Source organism: Abramis brama, assembly GCF_963993115.1.
Source record: "Abramis brama genome assembly, chromosome: 1".
Taxonomy (NCBI): Eukaryota; Metazoa; Chordata; class Actinopteri; order Cypriniformes; family Leuciscidae; genus Abramis; species Abramis brama.
Genome location: NC_139963.1, coordinates 42308724 through 42335849, shown reverse-complemented (window position 1 = coordinate 42335849; position 27126 = coordinate 42308724). Strand labels below are relative to the sequence as shown.

The 27126-nt window shown below is 37.9% G+C and overlaps 2 protein-coding genes across 8 annotated transcripts in view; one reads left to right on the top strand and one right to left on the bottom strand.

The window, feature by feature from the left end:
• Positions 1-27126, top strand: part of LOC311092537 (nucleoside diphosphate kinase, mitochondrial-like) — a 94792-nt gene that overhangs the window by 4415 nt on the left and 63251 nt on the right. The gene's annotated exons all lie outside the window — the stretch shown is intronic.
• On the bottom strand, positions 6653-26762 carry LOC311092437 (butyrophilin subfamily 1 member A1-like). Of its 6 annotated transcripts, none has more exons than XM_084129160.1 (10): positions 26455-26762; positions 22589-22696; positions 14937-14978; positions 14659-14721; positions 14383-14445; positions 14107-14169; positions 13852-13893; positions 13525-13569; positions 13248-13274; positions 6653-8102 (listed from the first exon to the last, which is right to left on the bottom strand). In XM_084129160.1, the coding sequence occupies exons 2-10, from the start codon at positions 22671-22673 to the stop codon at positions 7567-7569; spliced, it is 966 nt and encodes a 321-aa protein (XP_083985286.1). In that variant the 5' UTR covers positions 22674-22696; positions 26455-26762; the 3' UTR covers positions 6653-7566. The 6 variants fall into 6 exon arrangements, with proteins under 6 accessions (XP_083985286.1, XP_083985287.1, XP_083985290.1 ...); XM_084129164.1 differs by having other exon boundaries at positions 6655-8102; positions 14107-14152; XM_084129163.1 differs by having other exon boundaries at positions 6655-8102; positions 14383-14428.

Sequence of the window (27126 nt, the reverse complement as noted above, 5' to 3'; positions counted from 1 at the left end):
CCTCTGGAAGTTCTCAGGTTGAGATCTGCAATAACACAAATCTCTTCCCAGAGGGCTGGGTTTGGTGACCCAGCATCCATTTGCCTCCCCATCTCTTCCATAAGCTCTGCCTGATAAGCAGTGAGGAGAGAGGTGGCATTAAGAGCTCTCACTGCCAGTGCAGAAGAGCGATAAATTTTCTGAAACACTGAGGCCGTTAGACGATCAGTGCGTCCCGGCAGCGAAGCTGAAGCCGAGGAAAAAGCTGTCCTGCGGTTAGGGTGGAGATGATGTGCAACCGACAGCTCGACAGGAGGGGGATTTGACATCCCTAACTCCTCCATTTTATCCACATCCAGCCTAGAAAATCCCTTTACGGGAACTCTGTGAGAAAATGGCTTATCCCAGAAACGTTTCATCTCCGAAACGCACGCGGGGACCGCTGGAATGAGCTGCTCAGCTGGTGGGGCACGTGACGGCAGTCTCTTGCCGTCATAGAGATCTCTCTCTGCCCCCTGGTCCGTCTGCTGTGATGGCCAGTCTATGGAGAGTTTTGCCGCCGCCCTCCGGCACATTTCGAGCAGGTCGAGCTCCGCCTGAGCCGGGAAGGGTGAACCCTCGCTTAACGCGCTGTCTGGCCGCGGTGGATTTGGCGGGAGGATCGCATCTTCGTCATCATCCTCACCATCCTCACCATCGTCCTCTAACAAACGAGCGATGGCCTCGTCGTCCTCGTCATCCTCCTCTCTCACATCCGTAAGTCCTACGGATCCAAAGAGGGGAGGTAGTTGCGGGGAGAATTCGTCCATGTATTCGCCCCAGCTGCAGGACGCTGGAGGCTGTTTAGCCTCCTCCGCGGGTGGCGGAGAAAAGCAGGGATCTCCCTTGTTAGTGGCCGCGACACGCACTCTTCTCTCTAACACCCTCGACGGGAAGAGAGAACAGTGAGGACAGCCCTCGGGGTTAGCGAGGGCTGCCTGTGCGTGTCTCACCCCCAGGCATGCGATGCATAAAGGATGAGGATCCTTGCCCGATATCATCGAGCCGCACGCACACGGGCGAGAAGTTTCTGCTTTCGGTCCGCCGTTTGCAGAACTTGAAGTAGCCATAATAATAGTATCTAAGCTCACCGACACGTGCAACTCAGAATAAGGGAATATCTAAAAGAATTCGCCGTAACGCGTTAATTCTCTTAAGTATACCAGAATCAAATAACACTATTACAGTGGAAAAGAAACCCGCTCACAAAATAGCTGCGTTCAGCGACGTACCTTGACGGCTCGTCTCAGAACCGTTAAACAACTATTTCGAGACAGGTCCTACTGAAAGATAGCTTCCAATTTGATCTTCACGGGGAAGAGATCGAAGAATGAAGTAGGGACCACTGACAGTGGTATATATGTGGGTAGGGGGACTCCCGCATCACTGTCGTGATTGGTCTGTCAACTGACAGACGTGGTGTAATTGGTACTTCCAGATCTGTCACGCCCAGAGGCGTTTCCCATAGTGAGATACCGAGCGAATGTTTGAAAGAGAACAAACAGGTTTAGTGGTAAAAGTGCTCTTTATGGATAAGTTAGGACAGGGGAAATTAAAAGTAGCCTACCATGACAGTAGCATTTTTTTTTTTACCTTTTAGCGTGGAAATAACATATTCAAGGATGTGTACCAGTAATGCTTCACTAATAACGAGTAAAAAAGACTGGAGTACGATGAGTTTTGTACACACCACGCGAGTAATACCATGGTAATTTTTTATAGTAAGGTTGTATTAGATTTGAGTCACATTGCTCTTCCATGGTAGCCTACTTTTTGTAAGGCTGATTTTGGAACCATTTCATGGTAGGCCTAACTTATCCATTGAAATACCTCGACGACCATGATATGAATGAATTTGATGATTTTAATATTATGCCACGCTGTATAAGCCTATAGGCCTAAACGAATGTACCACGGTATATAGCCTAACCATATGATACAAGCATTTTGTTACAGCCATTACAAAAATATATCGAATTAGGCTAGGCTATATTTTTTAAATCCAGTTTTATCTATTGGATATAAGTGTAGGCTATGTGCTCTGTCCTCAGGCGATCAGTGATTGGTTAATTGTGTTATTGCGTCCTCATGTGGGTGAGTGCTGACTACATTAGGAGCTCGTGCAAGTTGTCTCACACTTAATAGATTTAGTTGCACAGGTCAAAATTGCATGGCTTTCTGTATCACTCACTGAAACTGAAATCAAAGACACAAACTTCAAACTCCTTCAACTGTAATCCACCAAAATGTATGCACATATTAGGCCTACTACATTTCAGTTAAATGAAATAAAGCTGGGGGAAAAAAATAAAACTGAATGAAAACAAGAAATGTTGCCTTGGTAAAAAACTAAAATTATTAAATAGAAATACAATAGTCAACATTTGAAGTGGATCAAAAAACTTTCTTCAAAGTTATACATGAATTTTGAACAATACCCGTTCTTGTCTTAGACAACTTTGATGAACTTTTTTGATCCACTTCAAATGTTGTTGACTACTGTAAATACCTCTAAATCTTAACTAAAACTGAAATATTAATCTTAAACCTAAATAGCGATATTTAAAAAAACTAATAAAATGACAAAAGCACAGAGGGGAATTACTAACAATTAAACTAAAATGAACATGGAAACTGTACAAATAAAAGCTAATTCAAAATGATAAAACTCTAATAAAACTAAAATGACATTACATTATAAATAATATTATATTTAATTAATACATATAGGCCTAAAGGTACCACAGTATTACCACTGTATACATCACTACTGTGTTACTGTTAAAGACTGGTACTATGGCAAGCCATTTTAACATTTAACAGCTAGACTGGATATTAGAGCTGCACGATTCTGGCTAAAATGAGAATCACAATTTTTTTTTGCTTGGAATCAAGATCACGATTCACTCACGATTCTGAAAAGCTTTATTATTTTAAAGATCTACAAATCCTGAACATTAGGTTACCAAACAAGATGGAAACAAAATAAGACATAATACTCTTGCTTCAGTCAAATTTAAATAAATGCAGTAAACAAAAAGAATGTAATATTTAAATAAATAAAAAAATGACAATTAAACATTGACAACATTCAAAGGTATTACGCCAGACTAGACCTATTAAAGATTCTTAGCAAGAAACACTGTCAACATTTTTGGGTATGGTGTTGCGTTGAATAGCGTTGCTTTTATAGACGTTTGTTTCGTCTGGCCGCTGGTACTTTGTGATTGAGCAGTTTTGTTTTTATCTCATACTGTAGTTTAAGGTAAGTGTTTAATTGAGAAGTTTATAATAACTTTGCTTTTCATTTATTACTTAAAGCTCAGTTGAAGTTTTTCGATAGCTACTACATTAAAAACTACATACTAGCCTAAATGATAAAGTTCACACATTATTTAAAACAAGTGAACAGTCAGTAATAAAATAAGAACAAATAGACAAATTACAAGCAGAGATGAATACTAAATAAAGTTTACAAAGTCTAACAGTATATTCAGGTACAGAAATTAAGAATTAAACTCAAATGTAAAATAACACTATTTGTCATTGTATAAATTAAATATAGTTTAATCTTTGTTAAAGCTGTATTTTATTGTTTTATTTATATCAATGACACAGAAAACAGTATATAATATTAAGTGTGTGCTGTCACTTTAAGACTGCACGGACCGAAAAAAAACTGACAGATGTCAATTTCTTTCTCAGCTGTTCACATATGACATAAACGAGAATACTTGTCGAGACGGTCATTTAGACCGGTATTTTGACAATTTTGTGTTTATGTGTCCGTTCGAGCGCTGTCTGAAATGCGCCTCTCTCTCTGTGTGTGTGTGTGGCTGTGAGCACAGATAACGCGCGAGTCCCGGTTTTCGGATTCCGCGATTAAAATTGTTTGAATGTGTAAATTGGCATGTCAATACACGTCCAAATTATGAACTTTCACTCTATGATGGTTAAATTTAGCAGTTAATCCGCGAATCACATGCGTGCCGAACCGAATCTAGTGCGATCCGTTCCACCCCTAGCGCGTTATCTAGTTGAATATCATTGGCAGAATCGTAGAAATGCAGGATTAAGATCGCGCAGGGGGTTGAATCGAGATCGCGATCTTTTAACGATTAATCGCGCAGCTCTACTGGATATGTGTTGCAGATATCTGTAATTCAGTTTTGCCTAGTCAAAAAGAACATTTCAGATATCCGCAACTACATTATCCCTATCCATAATTGTCATTTCAGATATCCACAAAGACATTCTTCCTAGGACAAATGAAATCACTTTTGCCATTCATTTGTATGGGGTTTATCATTACAGATATCTACAATTCAGTTGCAGATATCCACTATTGGCGCTTTTCCATTACCAGTACCAGCTCAACTCGACTCGGCTCGCTTTTCGCTCCGTTTTCCATTGCAGATAGTACCTCCACAATAGTACCTAGTCGTCATAGCGACGCCGCAGGAAACTGCCGTGACTTAATCTTCTACGCGAGACGCACGAGACACACCCGCTACCCACACACACAGGACAATGGAGGAAATCGAGTGTATGCTGTTTTTGGATGTTTTTCTTTTTGTTTTTGCTGTTTTTTATTCAGGATACTCCGTCTGGCGCGTGCAATGATGACACAGTGAATAGTGACGATTCTCTCTGACCAATCAGCAGTCCGCCGTGTTTTCACGTCACATTTTAGTATCGCCTCAGCTCGCTTAGAACCTCGCCGGAGGTGGTATGAAAAAAAGTACCTGGAAGCAGGTACAGGCACAATTTTTACAGAGTGGAAAACCAAACAAAGCCGAGCCGAGCCGAGCTGGTACTGTGTAGTGGAAAAGCGCCATATGTGAATTACGGATATCTGCAATTGAATTGTAGGTATCTGTAATTCTAGTTTGAGATATCTTCAATTTGATTCTGACTAGTCATAACTCCAGTTCAAGATATCTTTAATTCACGATATCTACATGTTCCTTTTCAGATATCTTAAATTAAGTTTTGACTAGGCGAAATTACGTTGTAGATATCTGTAACTGGAGTTATGACTAGTCAAAATGGCTTTGTAGATATCTCAAACTGGAGTTAGGGATAGTCATAATTTAATTGTAGATATCTATTATCAAGTTATAGATATCTTGAAATTAATTTTGATTAGAGATATCTGAAATTTGATATGTCTGTAACTTTCATTCTGCCTAGTCAAAATGTAATTACAGATATCTTGAATTAGAGTTTTGACTAGGCCAAATGACGTTGCAGATATCTGTATGCAAATTAGGCCAGCATCACACTTTAGGCGGGAGCAGAGTGTGTTGTTCAAATCATCAAATCACATAGCACCTGTTAACTGCTAACTTTTAATTAGCACTGATTAGCACCATGTCGGAGCAACCAGAGTTTTTAATCGTCTTTTTAATGCTGTTAGATACTGTTTCAAACTGAAAAAATAAAATAAAAAATAAGAACTAATCTGAACTAAGAACTTCAGTCAATATTAAATCAAATCACAAGAATGTAATTGAATTGAAATCGTGAAATTTGTGTCAAGTAATAATAAAAAAAAACTTAGCTTAGGCTACCAGAATTTGTACCATGTAAACATTGTAACATGTTGTCACTAAACCTAATAAAATTCAGTTTAGTTACTAAAATGTTTTGACAATCACAATACATTTATTGTGATGCAATCATTTTATTTTAACCTATATATATATATATATATATATATATATATATATGCATTTATTTTTCGAGAACCAAAAACAAAGGTTGGGTTTTACTGTACTTACATTTATGTACATGGAATTTAGCAAAAAAAATTACTTATAGTATTATTTCCTTTTATTTGAGAGGATATTAGTAAAAGTGGGGTCAATGTTGTCCATTTTAAATCTAGACAAATCTTTCCAAAATATTCGTACATGAGGCGCAATGCCAAAATAAATGAATCAAGGGTTCAGCCAATGTATTGCAAAAAGAACAGTTCAGATCAATGTCCTTTTTAAATTTCACAAAAACTACTGGGTAGTGCCTGTGTACGATTTTGAAAGTTATTTCCTTAATTTTATTTACCAATAAATATTTGCTTGGTAAAGTCCAGATGGTCTTCCATAACAAACTTTTTACCAGTCTATTCCAATAAACAATGCAGTTTGGCCTGGTGACAATGTGTTTTTGAAATAATGAACATATAGTTTTATTAACATTTAAGACTCCGGGGGCAAAACAAAGTTTCCCAATTGCAGTATCAAATAAATCAAAGGAAGAAAGAGGCGATACTGGTTTGGGTTTTGGTTCTGAATAACGCCAAGACTCCTGTGGGAATCACATCCCACAATAGAAAACTCTCCTGGTGTCACTGGAATTTTATGGAAATCTAGAAACTCAGAATAAAACATCCCTTCTTGATTTAGTAATTGATCTACTTGTATTATACCTGCTGAAAACCATCTTTCAAAAAATAATTATTGCAATTGTTCCAAATTAAATATCTATGGGGTGAAAAATGATGCTTATATAACAGGGACCAAGCAAGCAACAGCCAGTTAGAAATGTAAAATGTTTGATTTTAAAACTCTTATATCATGTTTTATGTGTTTAAATTATGTGTGAATATTCCCAAATATTCTCCATAAGGGTTATTTGATTGTTAAATATAAAAAAAAAAAAAAAAAAAATGTAATTAAAGTAAAAAGGAGTCTTTTGACAAGTCTTTCGAAGGGAAATAAATAACAGTACTTTGGGTGTCTTGTTCATTATATTTATTTTCATATAAAAGCAAAAGAACTTAAATTGCATTATCAACACCGTACATGAGTGTGAATCCCGTGATATCCGTCCATTAAAGACATTATTAACTCAGATCAAACACATGTTATTATGAGACCCATTTAGTCCTTTAAGAGTTTGACAGTAAAAATCAACTGTGTATACAATGGCTCAGACTGATAACATCTCAATATTTTGTTTAATAGAACAATAAAAACAGGGTTGGAAAGACATGAAAATTTTCTTTTTGGGTGAACGATATCCATCCTAATAATAAAAGAATGAAAATGAAGAATACAAGTGATTGCTTAAGAATTTATGAATGCATGAATAAACTTAAACTCATCTATTCATCTGTGTCGGATCAGAAGTTTGGACACGGCTAATTCTTTACGCTATCCACATACAAGTCATGAAAACTGAATAACACAAATGGCATTGTGGGAATGATGCCGTGAGCAAAACGTTACACACATGAACATGTCTTATATTTGAGCTTGTTCTTTGATTCCAGCTTTCCTCAATCTGGACATTCATCAACAAACACAAACACTATTGAGGGAGAAACAGTGAACTGTGCGATCAGCACTTCATGATGACTTTCATTCACTATCTAGTGGAGATGAGGAGGTGCTGATGGAGAACAGTGATCAGATGAACCCCTCACACACACTTCTGTGTCCACATTTGGGAATAATAGTTCGTATCTGTGGCTGTTCCACTTATTGTATTGTACTGTATTTCCTTTTATTTCACTTGATCATGTAAATTCATTCACTGAAGTCATTAATAATCATCACAGATAATCAGTGGTGTGGAGTTTTCATTCCCCCATTGCCCCAAACAAACAAATGGATAAAGTTTTTCATTAAAAGACTGATGAGTGTAAGAGTAGATATGAGACATGGAATTCACATCATAAAAGGAGACGAGACCCTCATCAAAATCCACAAACACCCCGACCCTCTGAGGCTCCTCTCTCAGAGAAAGAGGGACAGGTGAAGAGTCACGAGCCCAATAACTCTCATTAAACCGTCTCACAGTCCAGTATCCATCATCAGGACTCAGACTGAACAAGCCCTTCCTGTTACTGGATTCTCTGGTCACTCCTAAATCCCACTGAGTTTGTTCCTTCACCTTCACCTCATAGTAAAAACTCCCTGAGGAGAATCCGCCCTTCCCAAGAACACCAAGATATTCATCAAACATGTATTTTTTCCCATCCACTGCGTTCAGTTCTTTCTTTCCATCTCTCACTTGTTTTCCATGATGAGACACGATGAGATGTGGATGAGCCGTATCAGCATCCAGAGTCACCTTCACTGTTGAAAATATTGAAAAGTCTGCTTTACAGATGAGTAAATGATAAAATAAAGAATTATATTTTATAATTAGGAATCATGGTAACTTTAGAACAAGATAATAAATAATACAAATACTGCATTAATTGTAAACTAGATTAAAAAGTTTAAGCCAACTTTGAAGTTGGCTTGAGAAAACCTGAACAGAAAGTCTGAAGTAGTTTAAAAGGTTTGAAGTTGCTAGGGTGTTCAGGGTTTTTATCTATGTGTTTGCTAGGGTACTTGAGCTGGTTGCTGTGCGATTGCTATGGGTGGTTGCTAGTGTGTTTCAAGGTGGTTGCTAGGGTGTTCCAGGTGGTTGCTATGGGGTATTCTCGTTGGTTTCTTGGGCATTGTTACCAGGCTTTTTTTACAGTCAAATACTGGCAATTACTGTAAAAAGTTAACTAATTTCACTAGCAGAAACCGAAAAATTTACAGTAAACTACTGGCAATAGTGTTGCCAGTATATACCTGTTTTATAACTTACAGTTTATTACTGTTAAAATACATTTTGTGGGTGTGACTTTTTATCTTACACTTTCAACTCCACTGGAAAATCCACACTACAAAGAGTAAAAAGTAGCATTGACGCAGTGTTGCAGTGAGATAATTAAGAGAATATTTAAGTGATTGTTGAGCATTAGTGATGAACACCTGCTGTTAACAAGCAGAATCACTGAAAGAAAGAGGAACACTAGAACACAAAACGAGAGAAACACAAGAACTACAACTGACTTCCAGCCATTACACATTATTACACTTATTATTAACCAGTATGACTTTATTTCTGTCTTTTTTTTCATACTGGGAATTTTATACTATCCTGGAACCCAGCATGGGTTCAGCATGTTCATCAGTGTGTGAATTCACTCACTTTTTTTTCATTCAAGTGGACTATATTAGTGAACTAATGTAGGGAATAGTGAATGAGGGTATAGGGTGTGATTTGTAATTGATCTACTTCTCAGTAATCTGTATTTTATTTCAACGCGTAACTACATTAAATAACAGCCGTGTGTGATTATTATTCTCGCAGTTTTATTGCACTTAAAGCATTGGCTCCTATCAGCTAGTTTCTGGCCCATTTTCGCTTTATTTACTTAATTGCTCGGCAGATACAGCTGTCCTCACTCAAGCGGTAAAAGCATTATCTCTATGTAATTTGCACGCTGTCGCGGAAGCGTCAGTGGAAGCGTTCAGCTCTCGTGTTCAGCCTCCTCGTGTGAAGACTGACTCGGGTAAAGACCATCGACTCTACCTGCGCGACTCCACCAAGCAAGGACACCAGAAAGGCACTTAAGTATCTCCTTCTCCCTTTACTTACCCACTTCTATTTATTTTTCTCTTATTTTCTCCTTGATCAACATGTGCTTTCAATACATTCCTGTTATCTCTCGGCAACGCCCTTTCATCACGCGCAAAAGGGAATGCAATACTGCTAATCTGCGTCCCATTCTCTCACCCTCACACACACCTCTCTCTCTTTCCGTGGGTCTATGGAATCGTCAGTCAGCAGCCAATAAAGCTGACTTTATTCCAGCCTTTGCATCTCATTCTACTCTTAATATCTTGGGCTTGACTGAGACCTGGATTCGTCCAGAAGACTCAGCAACCCCTGCTGCTCTCTCTAACAACTTCTCCTTCTCTCACACCCCTCGCCAGTCTGGAAGGGGTGGGGGCACAGGGTTTCTCATTTCTAACAATCGGAAATATTCAGCGCTCTCTTCTCTATGCAACAACAACTCATTTGAATATCATGCTATTACACTTACAACTCCCAATAAGATCCATATTGTAGTCATTTATTGCCCCCCAGGTCAGCTGCGAAACTTTGTAGAGGAGCTGGATGTGCTGCTGTCCTCCTTCCCTGAGGACGGCACCCCACTTGTAGTCTTTGGTGACTTCAACATTCATCTCGAGAAGCCGTATGCAACAGACTTCATCTCTCTCCTAGCCTCTTTCGATCTCAAACGACTCATCACCACTGGTACTCACAAATCAGGCAACCAACTGGACCTGGTTTACACACGCAACTGCATCACAGACAACATTTTGGTGAGACCTCTCCATGTTTCAGATCATTTCCTCATTACTTTCAGTCTACAACTCTCTACCCTTGCACCACCAACCCTCCCACCAGTCACTTGCAGACGAAACCTGCGCTTACTTTCTCCCGCCCATCTTTCCTCCGCCGTGTCATCTTCTCTTCCCTCACCAACACAATTCTCATCTCTGGATGTGAATACTGCAACGGATACCTTATGCTCCGCTCTAACCTCTTCTCTAGACAATATCTGCCCTCTCTCCTCCAGGCCTACTCCCTCTAACCCCTGGCTGTCTGAGGTTCTTCGGGAACACCGGACCGAACTCAGGGCAGCGGAGAGGAAATGGCACAAATCAAAAGACGCATCTGACCTGAGTATGTATCAATCTCTCCTCTCTTCCTTTTCCGTTGATGTTCATGCTGCAAAATCTTCATACTTCCACAACAAGATCAACAGCTCCTCCAACACACGATCACTATTCAAGACATTCAACTCTCTCCTCTGTCCACCTCCACCACCACCCACCTCCTCTGTAACTGCTGACGATTTTGCTAACTTCTTCACCAACAAAACAACATCTATCAGCAGTCAGTTCTCAGCTCCACACACACAGGAGCTCAGACCGACCCCCTCCACAGCCAATCACCCTCTCTCCTCCTTCTCTCCGCTAACCGAGGAAGAAGTATCTACACTTCTCCTCTCCAGTCATCCTACCACCTGCCCTCTAGACCCCATACCTTCACACCTTCTACAAGCCATCTCTCACACACTTCTACCAGCTCTCACACACATCATCAACTCATCCCTCCATACTGGCATTTTTCCTACTGCATTAAAGCAGGCTCGGGTAACCCCACTGCTGAAAAAATCAACACTAAACACATCACTTGTAGAGAATTACAGACCTATCTCTCTACTTCCTTTCATTGCGAAAACACTTGAAAGAGCTGTTTTCAACCAAGTAACATCCTCCTTGTCTCTGAACAACCAGCTGGATGTCAACCAATCTGGCTTCAAGAAAGGGCACTCAACTGAGACTGCATTACTGTCAGTCACAGAAGCCCTATGGATTGCAAAAGCTGCTTCCAAATCTTCAGTTCCCATTCTCCTGGATCTGTCTGCTGCCTTCGACACTGTGAATCATCAGATCCTTCTGTCCACCCTCTCATCTCTGGGAATCACAGGTACTCCTCTCCAATGATTTGAATCCTATCTCACAGGTAGGTCTTTCAGGGTCGCATGGAGAGGCGAGGTATCAAGAGCACATCAGTTGACCACAGGGGTTCCTCAGGGTTCAGTTCTTGGACCCTTGCTCTTCTCCATCTACACCACATCACTGGGACACATCATACAAGCACATGGTTTCTCTTACCACTGCTATGTTGATGACACACAGCTCTTCCTCTCATTTAAACCAGATGATCCCACAGTAACTACCCAGATCTCAAGTTGTCTGGCGGACATCTCGGCATGGATGAAGAAACATCACCTACAGCTCAACCTGGCAAAGACTGAGCTTCTCGTCCTCCCTGCCAATCCGTCTCTACAGCACGACTTCACTATCCAGCTAGAATCATCATCAATCACCCCATCAAGGTCGGTCAGAAATCTTGGAGTAACATTCGATGACCAGCTGACCTTCACAGATCACATTACAAAGACAGCTCGATCATGCAGGTTTGCACTGCACAACATCAGGAAGATCAGGCCTTTCCTAAATGATCATGCAACACAACTTCTCGTCCAGGCCCTGGTCATATCCAGGCTTGACTACTGCAATGCTCTTCTGGCTGGACTTCCTTCATGTGCAACTAAACCTCTACAAATGATTCAGAATGCTGCAGCTCGTCTTGTCTTCAACGAGCCCAAGAGGGCCCACGTCACTCCTCTGTTCATCTCTCTGCACTGGCTACCTCTCGCTGCTCGCATCAAGTTCAAGGCATTGACGCTTGCTTACAGATCCATCACAGGCTCAGCTCCCTCCTACTTCCACTCACTCCTACGAGCCTACATTCCCACCAGAAGCCTGCGATCGGTCAACGAGCGACGTCTCGTGGTTCCATCACAGAGAGCCACAAAATCACTTTCTAGAACATTCTCATTTACGGTTCCATGCTGGTGGAACGCTCTCCCCACCCTCATCCGGAATGCAGAATCCCTGGCAACATTCAAAAGACAGCTGAAAACCCATCTCTTCCGTGAGCACTTAACCTCAAAAAAAAAAAAAAAAAAAAAGTCCCCTTCCTTTTTCCTTTAAATCCTTGCCTATCGGGCTTATGTTACTCTGAATAATGCCTGAACTTTGTATTTTGAGCACTTCTTGCGTTCTTTTTGCCTCTACACGACGACTCGCCTAATGTAGTCTGTACGTCGCTTTGGACAAAAGCGTCTGCTAAATGACTAAATGTAAAATGTAAATGTAAATTTGGAACACAGTCTGTGTGTCGACTTTGAGCGCTGTTAATTCACAGTATATTCCTGTAGGCTACTTTCGCGAAAACTACAAATATAACCCAAAATACATTGTTTTCTATGGTATATTACTGTTTTAATGGAAAATGGTATGAGGGTGTTCAGGTTTGTTTCTAGTGCAATTCTAGGTGGTTGTTATGGTGTTGTTGGTGGTTGCTATGGTGTTCCCTGTGGTATTATGGTGTTGCTAGACAGTTGCTAGTTGTCACAGATGGTTACTATGGAGTTTTTATAGTTTTTAACATGTTTTTATAGTTTTAACACAAAGCTAGGCGATACTAACATGAGTTATGAGTAAGCATGTTGTTAGCTTTATGCTAGCATATTTTGAGTTGTTTTAATCATGTTTTCATAATTAGTTAGTGTTTTAGCATGTTTTAACACTTAATCCCTATTAGCATGTAACTACTCACTGCTAGCATGTGTATTAAGTTTTGCTTGTGAGTCAAAGAGCCTGAGACATTTGATTGCATTTATGCAGTGCATTATACCAAACTCTCAAAAACATTGAATACTTATATTAATACATATTTGACATAATGATTTGGGAAAATACAATTATTAAAATAAATAATTATGTCAAAGAACATGCATAGATTTTACTCACCCATGTGTTCTCTCAAATGTTGGACAGCTAAAAACAGAAATTATGAAATTATATGCTCATAACAGAATTAATCTCTAGATCAATAATGAAATCAATAATTTTAATCACCACATGAAAAGCAACAAAATCCAAGAAGACTTTATATCTTATAATAAATGTATCTTACAATAAAATATAATGAATAGTGTAGACATATGAATGCACAGTTATATTCATTAATTGTTTTGCTAAATAATTAAAAAGTAATTCATATTTTAATAAAGCTAAACAAATTCACCTTGTGTTACAATAATCTTCTGACTTTGTAAAAGTTGATCACGTTCTAAAGAAAAATCAGAAAAATAGTGAAAAATATGTTAAAATAACATTGAAATTACATAATTTTTATAACTCTGACAAACAAATCATTTAGTTGTTTATGGGATGTGTTAACATCACACAAGTACATCTGTGACTGAATAAATATTCATTATATAAACAACTGGTAACCATTTACAGGACCCAAGATATACACAAACTAAATGAATACACATTTGTCTGTTAAGAAGATATTTTATGGCTTTAAATAAACAATTAATTAATAACTTATTAAAGACAGATTCACCATGTTGTATTCGGCTCTTCTCATCCTGCAGTTGATCGTGTGCTGAAGAAAATTCAGAATAAAGACAAGAGAAAACAATTCAGACAACATGAGCATTAATAAGATATAATTTCTGATTGAGGAACAATAACTACAAATTGCAGGAGATATACAAGTGTGTGAATGCATAATGACTGTTAATTAAATATTCTGTGGATAAAAAAAACAGACTTGACATTAATACTGAATTAAATGAGTTAATAAAGACAGATTCACCGCGTTGTATTTGGCTCTTCTCATCCTGAATGATCCTGTGCTCATCCTGCAGTTGATCGTGTGCTGAAGAAAATTCAGAATAAAGACAAGAGAAAACAATTCAGACAACATGAGCATTAATAAGATATAATTTCTGATTGAGGAACAATAACTACAAATTGCAGGAGATATACAAGTGTGTGAATGCATAATGACTGTTAATTAAATATTCTGTGGATAAAAAAAACAGACTTGACATTAATACTGAATTAAATGAGTTAATAAAGACAGATTCACCGCGTTGTATTTGGCTCTTCTCATCCTGAATGATCCTGTGCTCATCCTGCAGTTGATCGTGTGCTGAAGAAAATTCAGAATAAAGACACGAGAAAACAATTCAGACAACATGAGCATTAATAAGATATAATTTCTGATTGAGGAACAATAACTACAAATTGCAGGAGATATACAAGTGTGTGAATGCATAATGACTGTTAATTAAATATTCTGTGGATAAAAAAAACAGACTTGACATTAATACTGAATTAAATGAGTTAATAAAGACAGATTCACCGCGTTGTATTTGGCTCTTCTCATCCTGAATGATCCTGTGCTCATCCTGCAGTTGATCGTGTGCTGAAGAAAATTCAGAATAAAGACAAGAGAAAACAATTCAGACAACATGAGCATTAATAAGATATAATTTCTGATTGAGGAACAATAACTACAAATTGCAGGAGATATACAAGTGTGTGAATGCATAATGACTGTTTATTAAATATTCTGTGGATAAAAAAAAAACAGACTTGACATTAATACTGAATTAAATGAGTTAATAAAGACAGATTCACCATGTTGTATTTTCCTGTGCTCATCCTGTAGTTGTTTGTGTGCTGAAGAAAATTCAGGATAAAGATATGAAGAAGAGAAAACAGTATTAAATATAAAGCTTATATATTTCCTTCCATAGTGTTTGAGACAAAGACATTTTCCTCAGTTCTTCACATCAGTGAAGATGAAGCGTGAGCCAATACCTGTCATACATGCACTACACTGTCAACACTTTACTTTTGGGGTTATCTTTTTACATGGACTCAGTTAAACTGTATTTACATGGTATTTTCAACTTGAAAATAAAATGTTTTTTTTTTTTACTTATAAATTTAGTTTAAATAACTATGAAAGTAAAGTGAACTTTTTAAGTTTTCTATACCAAAGTTCATGTTCATTTCGCCTAATTTGGCTTATTTTCGTAGTTCAACCAAATAAATAATTATTTTATTTCAGTTGGTTTTTTATTTAAATTGTAAATGATTATTTTATTTTAAATGTTTCAGTTGACAACTTTTTTATTACACTGTAAAAAAAAAAATATGCTGACTTACAAATTTAAGTACAATCAACTTGGATGTTTACCTTAAATTACATTAAACTGACTTGAAAAAAATTGTTGTATAACCTCTTTTTTTTTTTTTATTGCTTAACTTATTTTGATGAGTTATAGCAATGCAAAAAACATATGTTATCATAACTTATTGGTCATATAATTTTTTTTACAGTGTATCATTTAAATGAATTTTTAACAGCAAATAATAAGCAATCTGATGTCAGCCATTGAAACATATAAACTGCATAGAAACTGCAAATCAATCAAATCTTTTGAATCCACAAAAAAATTATTATAGTAAAGTGAACCAAATTAAACAAAAACATTAAAACAATCAATTTAACTCTAATCTCTTTCAGATAACAGCACACATGCATGGATTAATATAATTAGCAAACAGCTTATCACTTCAACTTAACAGTTACTGGTTTAAAAAAAGCAACATGCAGACTAACATCAGTGTTTCATGATCTTCTGCTGGACTGTCCAGCGGGCACCTTGGGTCAAAAATGAAAGTCATATTGATGTCAAAGTGTCGATGTCAAGATTTTGACCTCTGCTGATGTCATTTTGATGATATCGTCATGTAAGTGTCTGAATCCCTGATCTTATTCAGTGTCTAATGATTTGATTATAGGACTTGCTGTTTTATAATAGAAGCCATTTAATTTCACAGCCTGAGAGCAATGTTGTTTATCAAATAATATAAATGATTTTAAAAACATTTAGTGCATTAACCTTTTTCCTCTTTATTACTTAGCCATCAAGAATCAGTGTATGACTCTCAACAATGGTGACAATCAATGAAATGCTTCATGATGCAGTGCATGCTGGGTACCACCAATCAAAACTCACCCTTATCTCCCAGCATGCATTGCGGCTTTGGAGTTGATCTGATTATCTGGATATTTTGTTTGATTGTACCCATTGTTGAGATTCATATGCTGTTTCTTGAGGTCTGTGTGTGTCTAAGTAATGCCATAAAAGAATAAATCGTTTTCTAAAAACCAAGTATATTATTTGATAAATAAAACTGCTAGATATGCCGTAGAGTCAAAAGACTTCTATTATGAATAAAACAGTTTTAAAACCACAAGTCCTATATAATCAAAACATTAGACACTGAAAAAGATCAGGGATTCAGGCAACTACATGATGATCGTCGTCATCATCATCAATAATCAGCCAACATCACCTAATCTCATTTTCTCATGGCTTTTTTAGCTACAACAATTGTGTTTAATAAACACACATTTATAGCAGCCAGAGAAAATGTTATATTACAGAGTCAAGCGTCAAATGCACAACTAAAGCAAACGCTAACCACCATCATGGTGACTTTAAAATGCAAAATATGATTTCATTAAACCGTAAATTAAATAAAGTAAATCTGGTTAGTTTTAAGTGAAGCTGGTAATAAGTGTATGGCCATGCATTTCACCTTTTTGTTTGGTTTATTCCAACCAAAATTCAACGACTGCCCATCGTTGGAGCTTGACCTCAAACAAACATCGGATTTAGACATCAACCCGACTTTCATTTTCAACCAACGTCTGACTGACGCTGTAGTCTATATCCTGTGCCTGCTGGGATCAACATCATGACATCTTGACGTCAAATAAATGTTGAATTGACATCAAAATAACACCAAAATGACAGTAGAGGTCAAAATCTTGACATCAAATTGACATCGACACTTTGACGTCAATATGACTTTCATTTTTGACCTATTTCGTGACGTAATTTTGACATCAATGTTGAAGTCATATTGATGTTAAATTGAAGTCAAGGTGCCCGCTGGCGCTGGGTGAAGCACAGGCTCTACTCTTAAACACAATGACCCACAAAAACTCAGACAACAGAAATCCTTTCAATCCCAACAGGGCTGAGTTTCCCGAAACCTTCTTAACGCTACGTCATTCTTAAGTTACACCTTAAGCTGTACCTTATCGTTAATATGTGTTTCCCGAAACATTCTTAGTTAAGTATACCTTCTGTAAGTCATACGTTCGGAAGGTTGGTCTGGGCCACTCTTAGCTTTACCTTATCACTGTTGCAGGTCTATACGAATATAAGTTTTAATACACAAAGACAGTGTTCAATTAGGCTAATTCAAGTGTTTTCATGCAAAGAATAAAATTGTCATTATACGGATTGTTTTTAGATTTTTAATTATATTATTATATATATATTATATTATTCATCTAATTAAAGAGTGCTTTTAAAGGCCAGTGAAAGCATAGGCTTCTGTCAGATAAGTCCTATTTGGACGCTAATTGTTTCTCATGCCATGGGCTCATCCGGTATTGTAAACATTTACAGGCGTAAGTCTGTGATTTTAAGTCAAGTCAAGTCAGGTATATTGTATAGCGCTTTTTACAATACAGATTTTATCAAAGCAGCTTCACAGTATTAAATTAAAATAATACAACAAGGTTTGTTTCTAGTGGAATTTATTGATTAATAAAATTAAATTAAATATCCCCAAAATATCCCCAACTGAGCAAGCCAAAGGCAAAAGTAGCAAGGAACTGAAAAACTCCATCAAGTGACCTAATGGTGACCTAAAACTCCATCAGGTGACCTAATGGAGAAAAAAAAACCTTGGGAGAACCCAGGCTCAGTCGGGGGCCAGTTCTCCTCTGGCGTTTATGAACTAGAGACCGGATTTAACTGTAAGATTAAAAATATTATATGAATGCCTGGCTGAAGAGATGCGTCTTTAATCTAGTTTTAAACTGGGAGAGCGAGTCTGAGCAACGAACAGTATCAGGAAGGCTATTCCAGAGTTTTGGAGCTAAATGTGAAAATGTGGAACAGTTTAAATGTTCTTGGAACATGACCTAAAGATAAAGACGAGTTAATAATATTGAGGAGAGGCTCTTCCACTACAGGTAACACTTCTTTCAGTAGTTTAGTTGGTATAGGATCTAATAAACATGTTGTTGTTTTAGATGAAGTGATAAGTTTATTTAACTATTTATAGTTGTAAAGCGCTGTAGTTGTTCTTGCGGGGGGATAATTGAGGCTGAATTATAAGGCGCGATTGAGGATTGAACGTTTACAATTGTGGTTCTGATACTTTATATTTTCTCAGTGAATAAGTTCATGAAATCATTACTACTGCACTGTAACAGGATATTTTGTTCAGGTGAGGCTTGTTTATTTGTTAGTCTAGCCACGGTGTTAAATAAAAACCTTGGATTGTTTTGGTTGTTTTCTATTAGTTTGCAGAGATGCTCAGCCCTGGCCGCTTTTAGGGCCTTTTTATAATGTGACATACTGTCTTTCCACGCGATTCTAAAGACCTCTAAATTAGTTTGTTTCCATTTACGCTCTAAATTATGGGTTTCTCTCTTTAGAACATGCGTAGTATTGTTGTACCATGGTGCTTTACTTTTCTCTCTGACCTTTTTTAATCTAATGGGTGCAACAACATCCAATGTTCTAGAGAGAATGGTGCTCATAGTGCTAGTTAGTTCCTCTAGTTCATCTGTTTGTTTGGGTTCAGGCAGCAGCTGAGACAGATCAGATAAGCAATTTGAGAAATTATCTATGGTGGATGGAAGGATTGTTCTGCCTGGTCGATAACGCGGCGCAGCATGACATATTACAGCAGTACGTAATATACAAGTTACCATGTAATGGTCAGTGACATCATTACTTTGTGGAATGATATCTATATCGGTTGGATTGGTTCCATAAGATATAATTAAATCGAGTGTATGATTAAGACAATGAGTGGGACCAGTGACGTTTTGCTTGACCCCAAAGGAGATTAATAAATCTGTAAACGCAGCCCCTAACGCATCATTTGGATTATCTACGTGTATGTTAAAATCTCCAACAATTAATGCTTTATCTACATTGACCAATAGATCTGAGAGAAAATCTGCAAACTCTTTTAGGAAATCAGCGTAAGGCCCAGGCGGTCTATATACGGTAGCCAAGGCTAGAGATAATAGGGATTTTTTTCTTACATCTGAGAGCGTAACATTTAGTACAAGTACTTCAGAGACTGTAATTAGGACTTTTTGTTACTAGTCAAACAGTATTTAACATCTTGGAGATGTTATTAGACAGAAGATCCACTCCGATTTTACTTGGGTGTAAGCCATCAGCGCGGAAGAGCTTAGGACGCTCCCAAAACAGATTCCAATTATTTACAAAGAGCAGTCTCTGCTCATTGCACCATGACGTTAACCATTCATTTAGCGCGAATAATCTACTGAACTTTTCATGCCCTTGTCGGTACGTGGGAAGCGGTCCAGACACAATGATCGTTGTTTCAGGCGATGTGCTGCGTACCATCTCGATCAGGCTCCTGAAGTCTTTCTTCAGAACCTCCGTCTGCCGCAGCCTGATATCGTTCACTCCCGCGTGCAACACGACAGCTCGGACGCGCTCGTCAACGTTCAAGATCTCGGGTACCCGTGCAGCGATATCGAAAACACGAGCACCAGGAAAGCAGTGACTGTGCACCTTACTTTTACCTAACGTAGTGTGGACGTGCCGGACGATGGAATCGCCGATGATCACAGCATCGCGTTCCGTTTCGCGAAGAGGGGAGAAGCGGTTCTGGGTGGAGATCTCGAAAACCGGGAAGGGCGGAGAGATTCTTGCTCTGGTCCTGGACCGCGTCTTCCGCTGCGGAACCACCCAGGCTCCGTGGTGGTGTGTCGGAGCCGGAGTGAACGAAACCATGGCTGACCGTGACCTGAGCGCTCGGGACCAATGCTGAGAAACGCACGGAGTAGACGAGGTCGGAGTCAGCGGGTTACTAAAGTACTAAATCACTGATTTGTGTGCATCGGCGCGTGATGTTTCATGAGCTAAACGCTGGTCTCTCATCGACGCATCGGTGCGTGATGTTTCAAGAGCTAAATCACGGATCTGCTTCTCTACAGCTTCCAGCTCAGACTGCACCGCGTGCAGCTCGATTGTCACCAAAAGGTAGACAACATACATCTGCGGTGATATATTCGCCATTTTAACAGATGGACAGTAAGTTAGCAACGACGCTACCAGTGATGCTATCAATATTTATACTAATTTATGACTGAAGTCTTGGATATAATCCGTCTTTTTAGTGGTACGGGCGTAATGTAGACGCACGATAGGCGAGAAAATGTTCGTTTGTGAGTGTAAAGAAGACGCGCTCAGCCGTGACCCACAGGTGAAAACCGATTTATCACAAATCGGCTTGAGACGCGTCTGCTCAACAGTCCGCGTTGTAACTATGAGGTTTAAGCAGCAGTGCTTCTCAGTGAGGAAAAGTAGAAAATGCTTGTTGTAAGTGAGTTTAAAGAGAAAAATCACGGATTATGAATCAAATCGGCGGAGCTCCAAACAACGCATTCAGACGCGACGCATGCGCAGATTTTAGTGCCGTCCGAATCCATAACATCAGTGTTTTTTCTCACCCAACCCGCGTAAAAATCCCTGTCCAAATTAGTACCTATTGTTTTTTGACAAACAGGTCGTGCGGTAATTTAATTGCCGTCTGAATCCACATCTCTGAGTTTACAGGAAGAGATTCAAAATTCACTGTTTAAATCCTTTTTGATCACTGCCAAGCACCTTACGTAAGATGTAAACTTTTATTACTGAAATGCTAGAAAGTATTTACAAGAACAATATTTCATCGCAGCTCCACCTCAGTGAACAAAAATGGGAAAGAGATGAAGCACGTACATTTTTTGAAATGGTTATTGTGGCAATTATAGGCTATTATAGTTTGGATTATTTTTTATAATATCCAATGTAGTCCTAATAAATGTAATTTCAACTATTTCTTAAGTGCTTCTATTATAAAGAACACCACTTTCTAGCATAAAGCAGTGAAACAGCCCATGGACAAGAGAATAATTGATTCTCGAGCCATCGATATCAACCAATTCAGCAGCATTGCCACGGACAGCACCGGGTAACGTCGCACGTAAGAAGGTATATCTTAAGCAGCTTTCTAAGGTATAGTTCGGGGAACACGCCTAGTAATGGTATACCTTTAGTTAAGTTATACCTTACGAGTCTTCGTAGCGCGCTAAGAGACAACGTTATCGGGAAACCCAGCCCTGAACATTAATGAGTAAATGAGATAATAAAGTGCTGTTAACAAGCAGAATCACTGAAGGAAAGGGAACAGAAAAGAGAAGAGATGAGCAGAAACACAAGAACTACAACTGACTTCCAGTCATTACACATCATTACATTTATTACTAACCAGTTTGACTTTATTTCTGTTTTACGACAGAAGCTCTTATTGAGAAAAAGCAGAGGTTTAAATATTGACGTTTAGTTGAAACTGTTTAGTTCAGCTCGTGACCCTGGACCTTTTTAACATATTTTTTTCTCTGGCTGCTTTAACTGTGTGTTTAAAAGGGACTTTTATGGCAGAAAAGAGAGAAAATGTGATCAGTGAATGCTGATTGTTATGTATTGATAATGACATATTCATCTTGTGGTCTCTTGATTCATTGTTGATGTATGTCTCTAAGTGACTAAGAAACATGTAAAAAAAAACTATCCCCAGGCTGCCATATTTATTTACATAAAACATAAAATAACAAGAAAACAAGAACCTCGGATGAGTCTCTTGATCTCATCCAGTGTCCAATCCTTTATCACAAGTGTTACATTATTAACACACTTAAACTTTATGTATACCACTGTGAATCAACAGCAAGAGTTCCAACAGCATTCAGTTATAATGAAGCTATTAAAAACACATCATGAACAAAAACAGAGTTATAACATCAATGACATCAAATATTAGCCCATGAACAATGGTGACAATCAAAAAAATAATAATACTCTGAACATCACAAAACAGGCTACAGAAAGTCAACAAAAAAAATAGCAAAAAAACAAGCAAACACAGAAAATGGTAAGACCATTCAGCTGTATAATTTATTCATGCTCCAATGCATGCTGGGAGTTTTGTACTATGCTGTCACCCAGCATGCACTGCGACATGAAACTTTTAATTGTCAAAATTGTTGAGATTCATGTGCTGATTGTTGATGTCTGTGTGTGTTTCAGTTATGCAGATGATTATAATCTTGCCATATTTATTTACATAAAACATATAAAATAGTAAGAAAACAAGAACTTTACCTCTGTTTTTATAAGCGAACACAGCTATCAGTATTCCAGCAATCACAACAAGCACAACTATAACTAAAATCAGGATGACTGACATCCTCCAAGAAATAAAAATATTACCTGTAAAACAAAACAGTAAATAAGCACATCGTGTAGTTTACATAATGTTCAGGGGCCGTATTCACAAAGAATTTTAAGGCTAAAAGTAGCTCCTAACTGGCGAATTTAGGAGCAACTCCTAAAAATAATGGGCGTGTCACTCGTAACTTTAGGACTCCTAATTTTTTTGATTAAGAGTAATTCACGAAGCATTTTAGCCCTAAAAGTAGCACCTAAGCCTGGGACAGCTTAAAAGAAGTCGAGAGGACTCCTAACTCACTAAGACCTATTCACAAACCGCTTTTTGTGGCAGTTCACGTTGCGATGTTTTGAAATGCGTATGCGGCGGCTACAGGAGCTTCCAATCGCGAGGGAACAATTTTGCATTGTAGGCATAACTAGGGATGCAATAACGCCACCAACAACAACCAAAACTAGGCTACTCATTCATTGCATGTAAACTAATCGTAACGTTTGATTGTGAATCAAATTAAAATGTTCTTCTCTTTGCAAACGTAGGCAGAAACATATAGTGACAGATTAATCAATAATGTTGCAAAGATATTGCATCAATCCATATGTTTCATTAGGCTACTAGGCTATTTGTTTTGCCTTACTCTTTATTCATTTAGGCTATTTATTCAGTTACTATTCATCATCTTCCGTCCTTCGCACTACTTGTGTAGCGCACGCATTCTCAGACCTGTCACTCATCATCGTAGGGGAGGTGTTTGGAATCATTCCCGCGTTACAATCATCAGCCAATCAAGGTGGTCACTTCAGTCCAGCTCGTGCATGAGTAATGACGTCATCCATAGCAACGAAGACTCACTCTTAGTTTAGGAGTTGTCATTTTTCTTTACTAAGAGTAGGTCTGAAAGGCGTTGTGAATAACTTTTAAGAGAAAACTCCTAGCTAAAATCTTTTAGTGCGATTTAGGAGTACTCCTAGTGGTAAGATAAAATGCTTTGTGAATACGGCCCCAGATCTGAATGACACATACACAGTAAATGTTGATACAAAACTCTATTATAAACCTAATGCTGCTATTGCTTTTACTTAGCTTCACACAATAAGCTGATAATCATTCATTCTTTTTACTGCTGCATCAAAAATATCATGAAAACGTGATAAACAATTACAGTAACAGATGCATCTACTCCCTTGAGCTGATAATCAGTGTCTCCAGCATGTGATGCTTCAGTTTGACTCTGCAGAGAATCTTGCCACTGTGATAAACAGTGATGGTGTGTTTGACACTGAATCCGTCTGAGTTTCTGTGTGTCTCTGTTTCTGAACTCAAACTGACTCCTTCACTGTCCAGCCACTCAAGATCAGGTTCAGGATACCAACCTTCAGATTCACACTGTAGATGAAGCCCTCCTGAACGATCAAACCCATCTACAGTGATCACTGGAGGACGTCCTACAACAACTACAGCTACAAGGAGTTTTCTCTTAAAAGTTATTCACAACGCCTTTCAGATCTACTCTTAGTAAAGAAAAATGACAACTCCTAAACTAAGAGTGAGTCTTCATTGCTATGGATGGCGTCATTACTCATGCACGAGCTTGACTGAAGTGACCACCTTGATTGGCTGATGGTGACAGGTCTGAGAATGCATGCGCCTACACAAGTAGTGCGAAGGACGGAAGATGATGAATAACTGAATAAATAGCCTAAATGAATAAAGAGTAAGGCAAAACAAATAGCCTATCCTAATGAAACATATGGATTGATGCAATATCTTTGCAACATTATTGAATTAATCTGTCACTATATGCCTCTGCCTACGTTTGCAAAGAGAAGAACATTTTAATTTTATTCACAATGAAACGTTACAATTAGTTTACATGCAATGAGTAGCCTAGTTTTGGTTGTTGTTGGTGGCGTTATTGCATCCCTAGTTATGCCTACAATGCAAATGCAAAATTGTTCCCTTGCGATTGGAAGCTCCTGTAGCCGCCGCATACGCATTTCAAAACATCGCAACGTGAACTGCCACAAAAAGCGGTTTGTGAATAGGTCTTAGTGAGTTAGGAGTCCTCTCGACTTCTTTTAAGCTGTCCCAGGCGTAGGTGCTACTTTTAGGGCTAAAATGCTTCGTGAATTACTCCTAGTCAAAAAAAAATCTAAAGTTACGAGTCCTAAAGTTACGAGTGACACGCCCATTATTTTTAGGAGTTGCTCCTAAACTCGCCAGTTAGGAGCTATACTTTTAGCCAAATTCTTTGTGAATACGGCCCCAGATCTGAGCTACACATCCTAAAGGTTTTTACTCTAATGTTGTTCCAGACGAACATATGTGAAATAAATATAAAGTATTATTCACAATGATGAATAAATAACCTGGGCCCGTATTGATAAAGATTCAAAGACTCCTCTCAGAAAACTCTTAATTTAGCTTAAAAACTTTTATGTAGGAGTCTTAGCTTAAGAGCGATTCGGGACCGATCTGAGAGCAACTCTGAGTAAGGAAAATACAAAAACTTTTATCTTAGTGATGAGGCGGGGTTGACCCCGTTGGTATGTATGACACAATCTTTTGAAGACTGTGATTGGTTGGTTGTCCAAGAAGGAAAAAAAAAAAGTGATTTTAAGTATAGGGTCTATTCTTAGCCTCCACTTTGAACTTACATGCGTAATTTTTCCTATTTGATCGTTCTCACACACACACATTATGTGTATATAAATCCTTTTTTTATTTACCATGCTGTTGATTTCCTATAAGGTATTTGATTGCTTAGAATGATAAAAATTGTTCCACTCTTTCCAGTTACACTGATTGCTGGCATGTCTATTTAAGAGGTGGTTTGAATGTTGGTTTTAATGTATCAAACATGGAATTTTCCCAGTTGCCAAATATCGTAATGTAGTGATTACTTTCATTTCAGGCGCTATGGCATTTCTGCGCTGTGTCGGAGATATTAGCGTGTCTCTAAAAAGATCAGTCACAAACATGATCCCTGCACGATCTAATCTATAGCGTCTTATTAACTCACTGTCATCCATTGTCTGCAACACATTTCTTCTCCCTCTTCGTCTTTCAGCCATTTTCTCCTCTGCTAAAGAAACTCTTAAGCCTCTTAAAAGTCCTTGTCCGTGCTCCTAACAATTTTGACCTTAAGACCTCTTTTAAGGGTTAAGATGCTTTCTGAATTACTTTTTTCTTTACTAGGAGTTTTTCTTTAATTTTAAGAGTAAACGCCCACATTTGTAAGAATTTTCTTAGAATTTTGTCACTAGGAGCTACTCTTTGCATTAAGATTCTTTATGAATACGGGCCCTGATCTTGAATCTGTAATTCCACTAACTAGAAGGAGAGTCAAACAAATGAACTTCATCTCTGAGACACAGATGCTAAAAATAAAATATGAAAAAAGAGAAAACATTACAGAAAAGTGTGTCAGCATACATGCTTTTTGCCTTAGAATAATACTTACACTTAACCTCCTGTCTAAAAGCGAGATAAATATTTACAATCTCTGTCTGTTCAAAGAAAACTGGTTTAACCGGATCAAGACAAAGCAGGATATAAATGTGAATCTACATGTAGCACTTATAAATACATATAAACACATGTTGAATGTTGTTGAATCAGGATTTTTCATTTTCAAAAATGCAAATCTATAATTTGATTAAAAAACCTTTCATTTATTTACAAGATTAAGTATTATATTCATTATTAATTATATTCACTGTTGAACTCAAACATGGTCCTCAAGTCACACTCATGTCAGACTTCAGGTAAATGTGTTTCAGATTCTTCCATGACTTACCTTCAACTCAACATTCACTGTGTTCTCAAGAGTGTCTTAATAAATTGTGTCCATATGAAAGTTTGTACGATCGTGAGGAGATCCTTCCTGGTTTATTTCCACTTTCTCTTGTAACCGAACACCTGAACAGACACAGTCCCTCCCATCATTCAGGCTGATAAACCTGCTGGAGCTTCTTCTGTCACACACACTGACACTCCTCACTTTAATATGATTTGAAATATGGCAGACATGTTAATCAAAAGAAAACACAATCAAGTGAACACAGATGTGGATGATGACACAATATACACATCCACAAATATAGGGAGAACTGTGACCCCACTACTGACAATAAACCATAAATAAATGTCAAAAGACAGTTTATCAATATCATGTGGTGAGTCGTATGTGATGATAGCAAAACCAGAGATGGGACCAGGTCACACATGTGCAAGTCTCAAGTAAGTCTCAAGTCTTAACCTTCAAGTCTCAAGTAAGTTGCAAGTATTTTTTTTGGGGGCAAGTCAAGTCAAGTCAAGTCACCTTATTATTGTAATTTTACCTGCAGAATCTGATCTTAATAAAGTGAAAAGACATGATATAAATAACTGTCAATAAATTACAATAATTTGGATTTGCATTGTAAATGCTCATGTTCAGTAAAATACATCATGGAATCAAACAAAATTG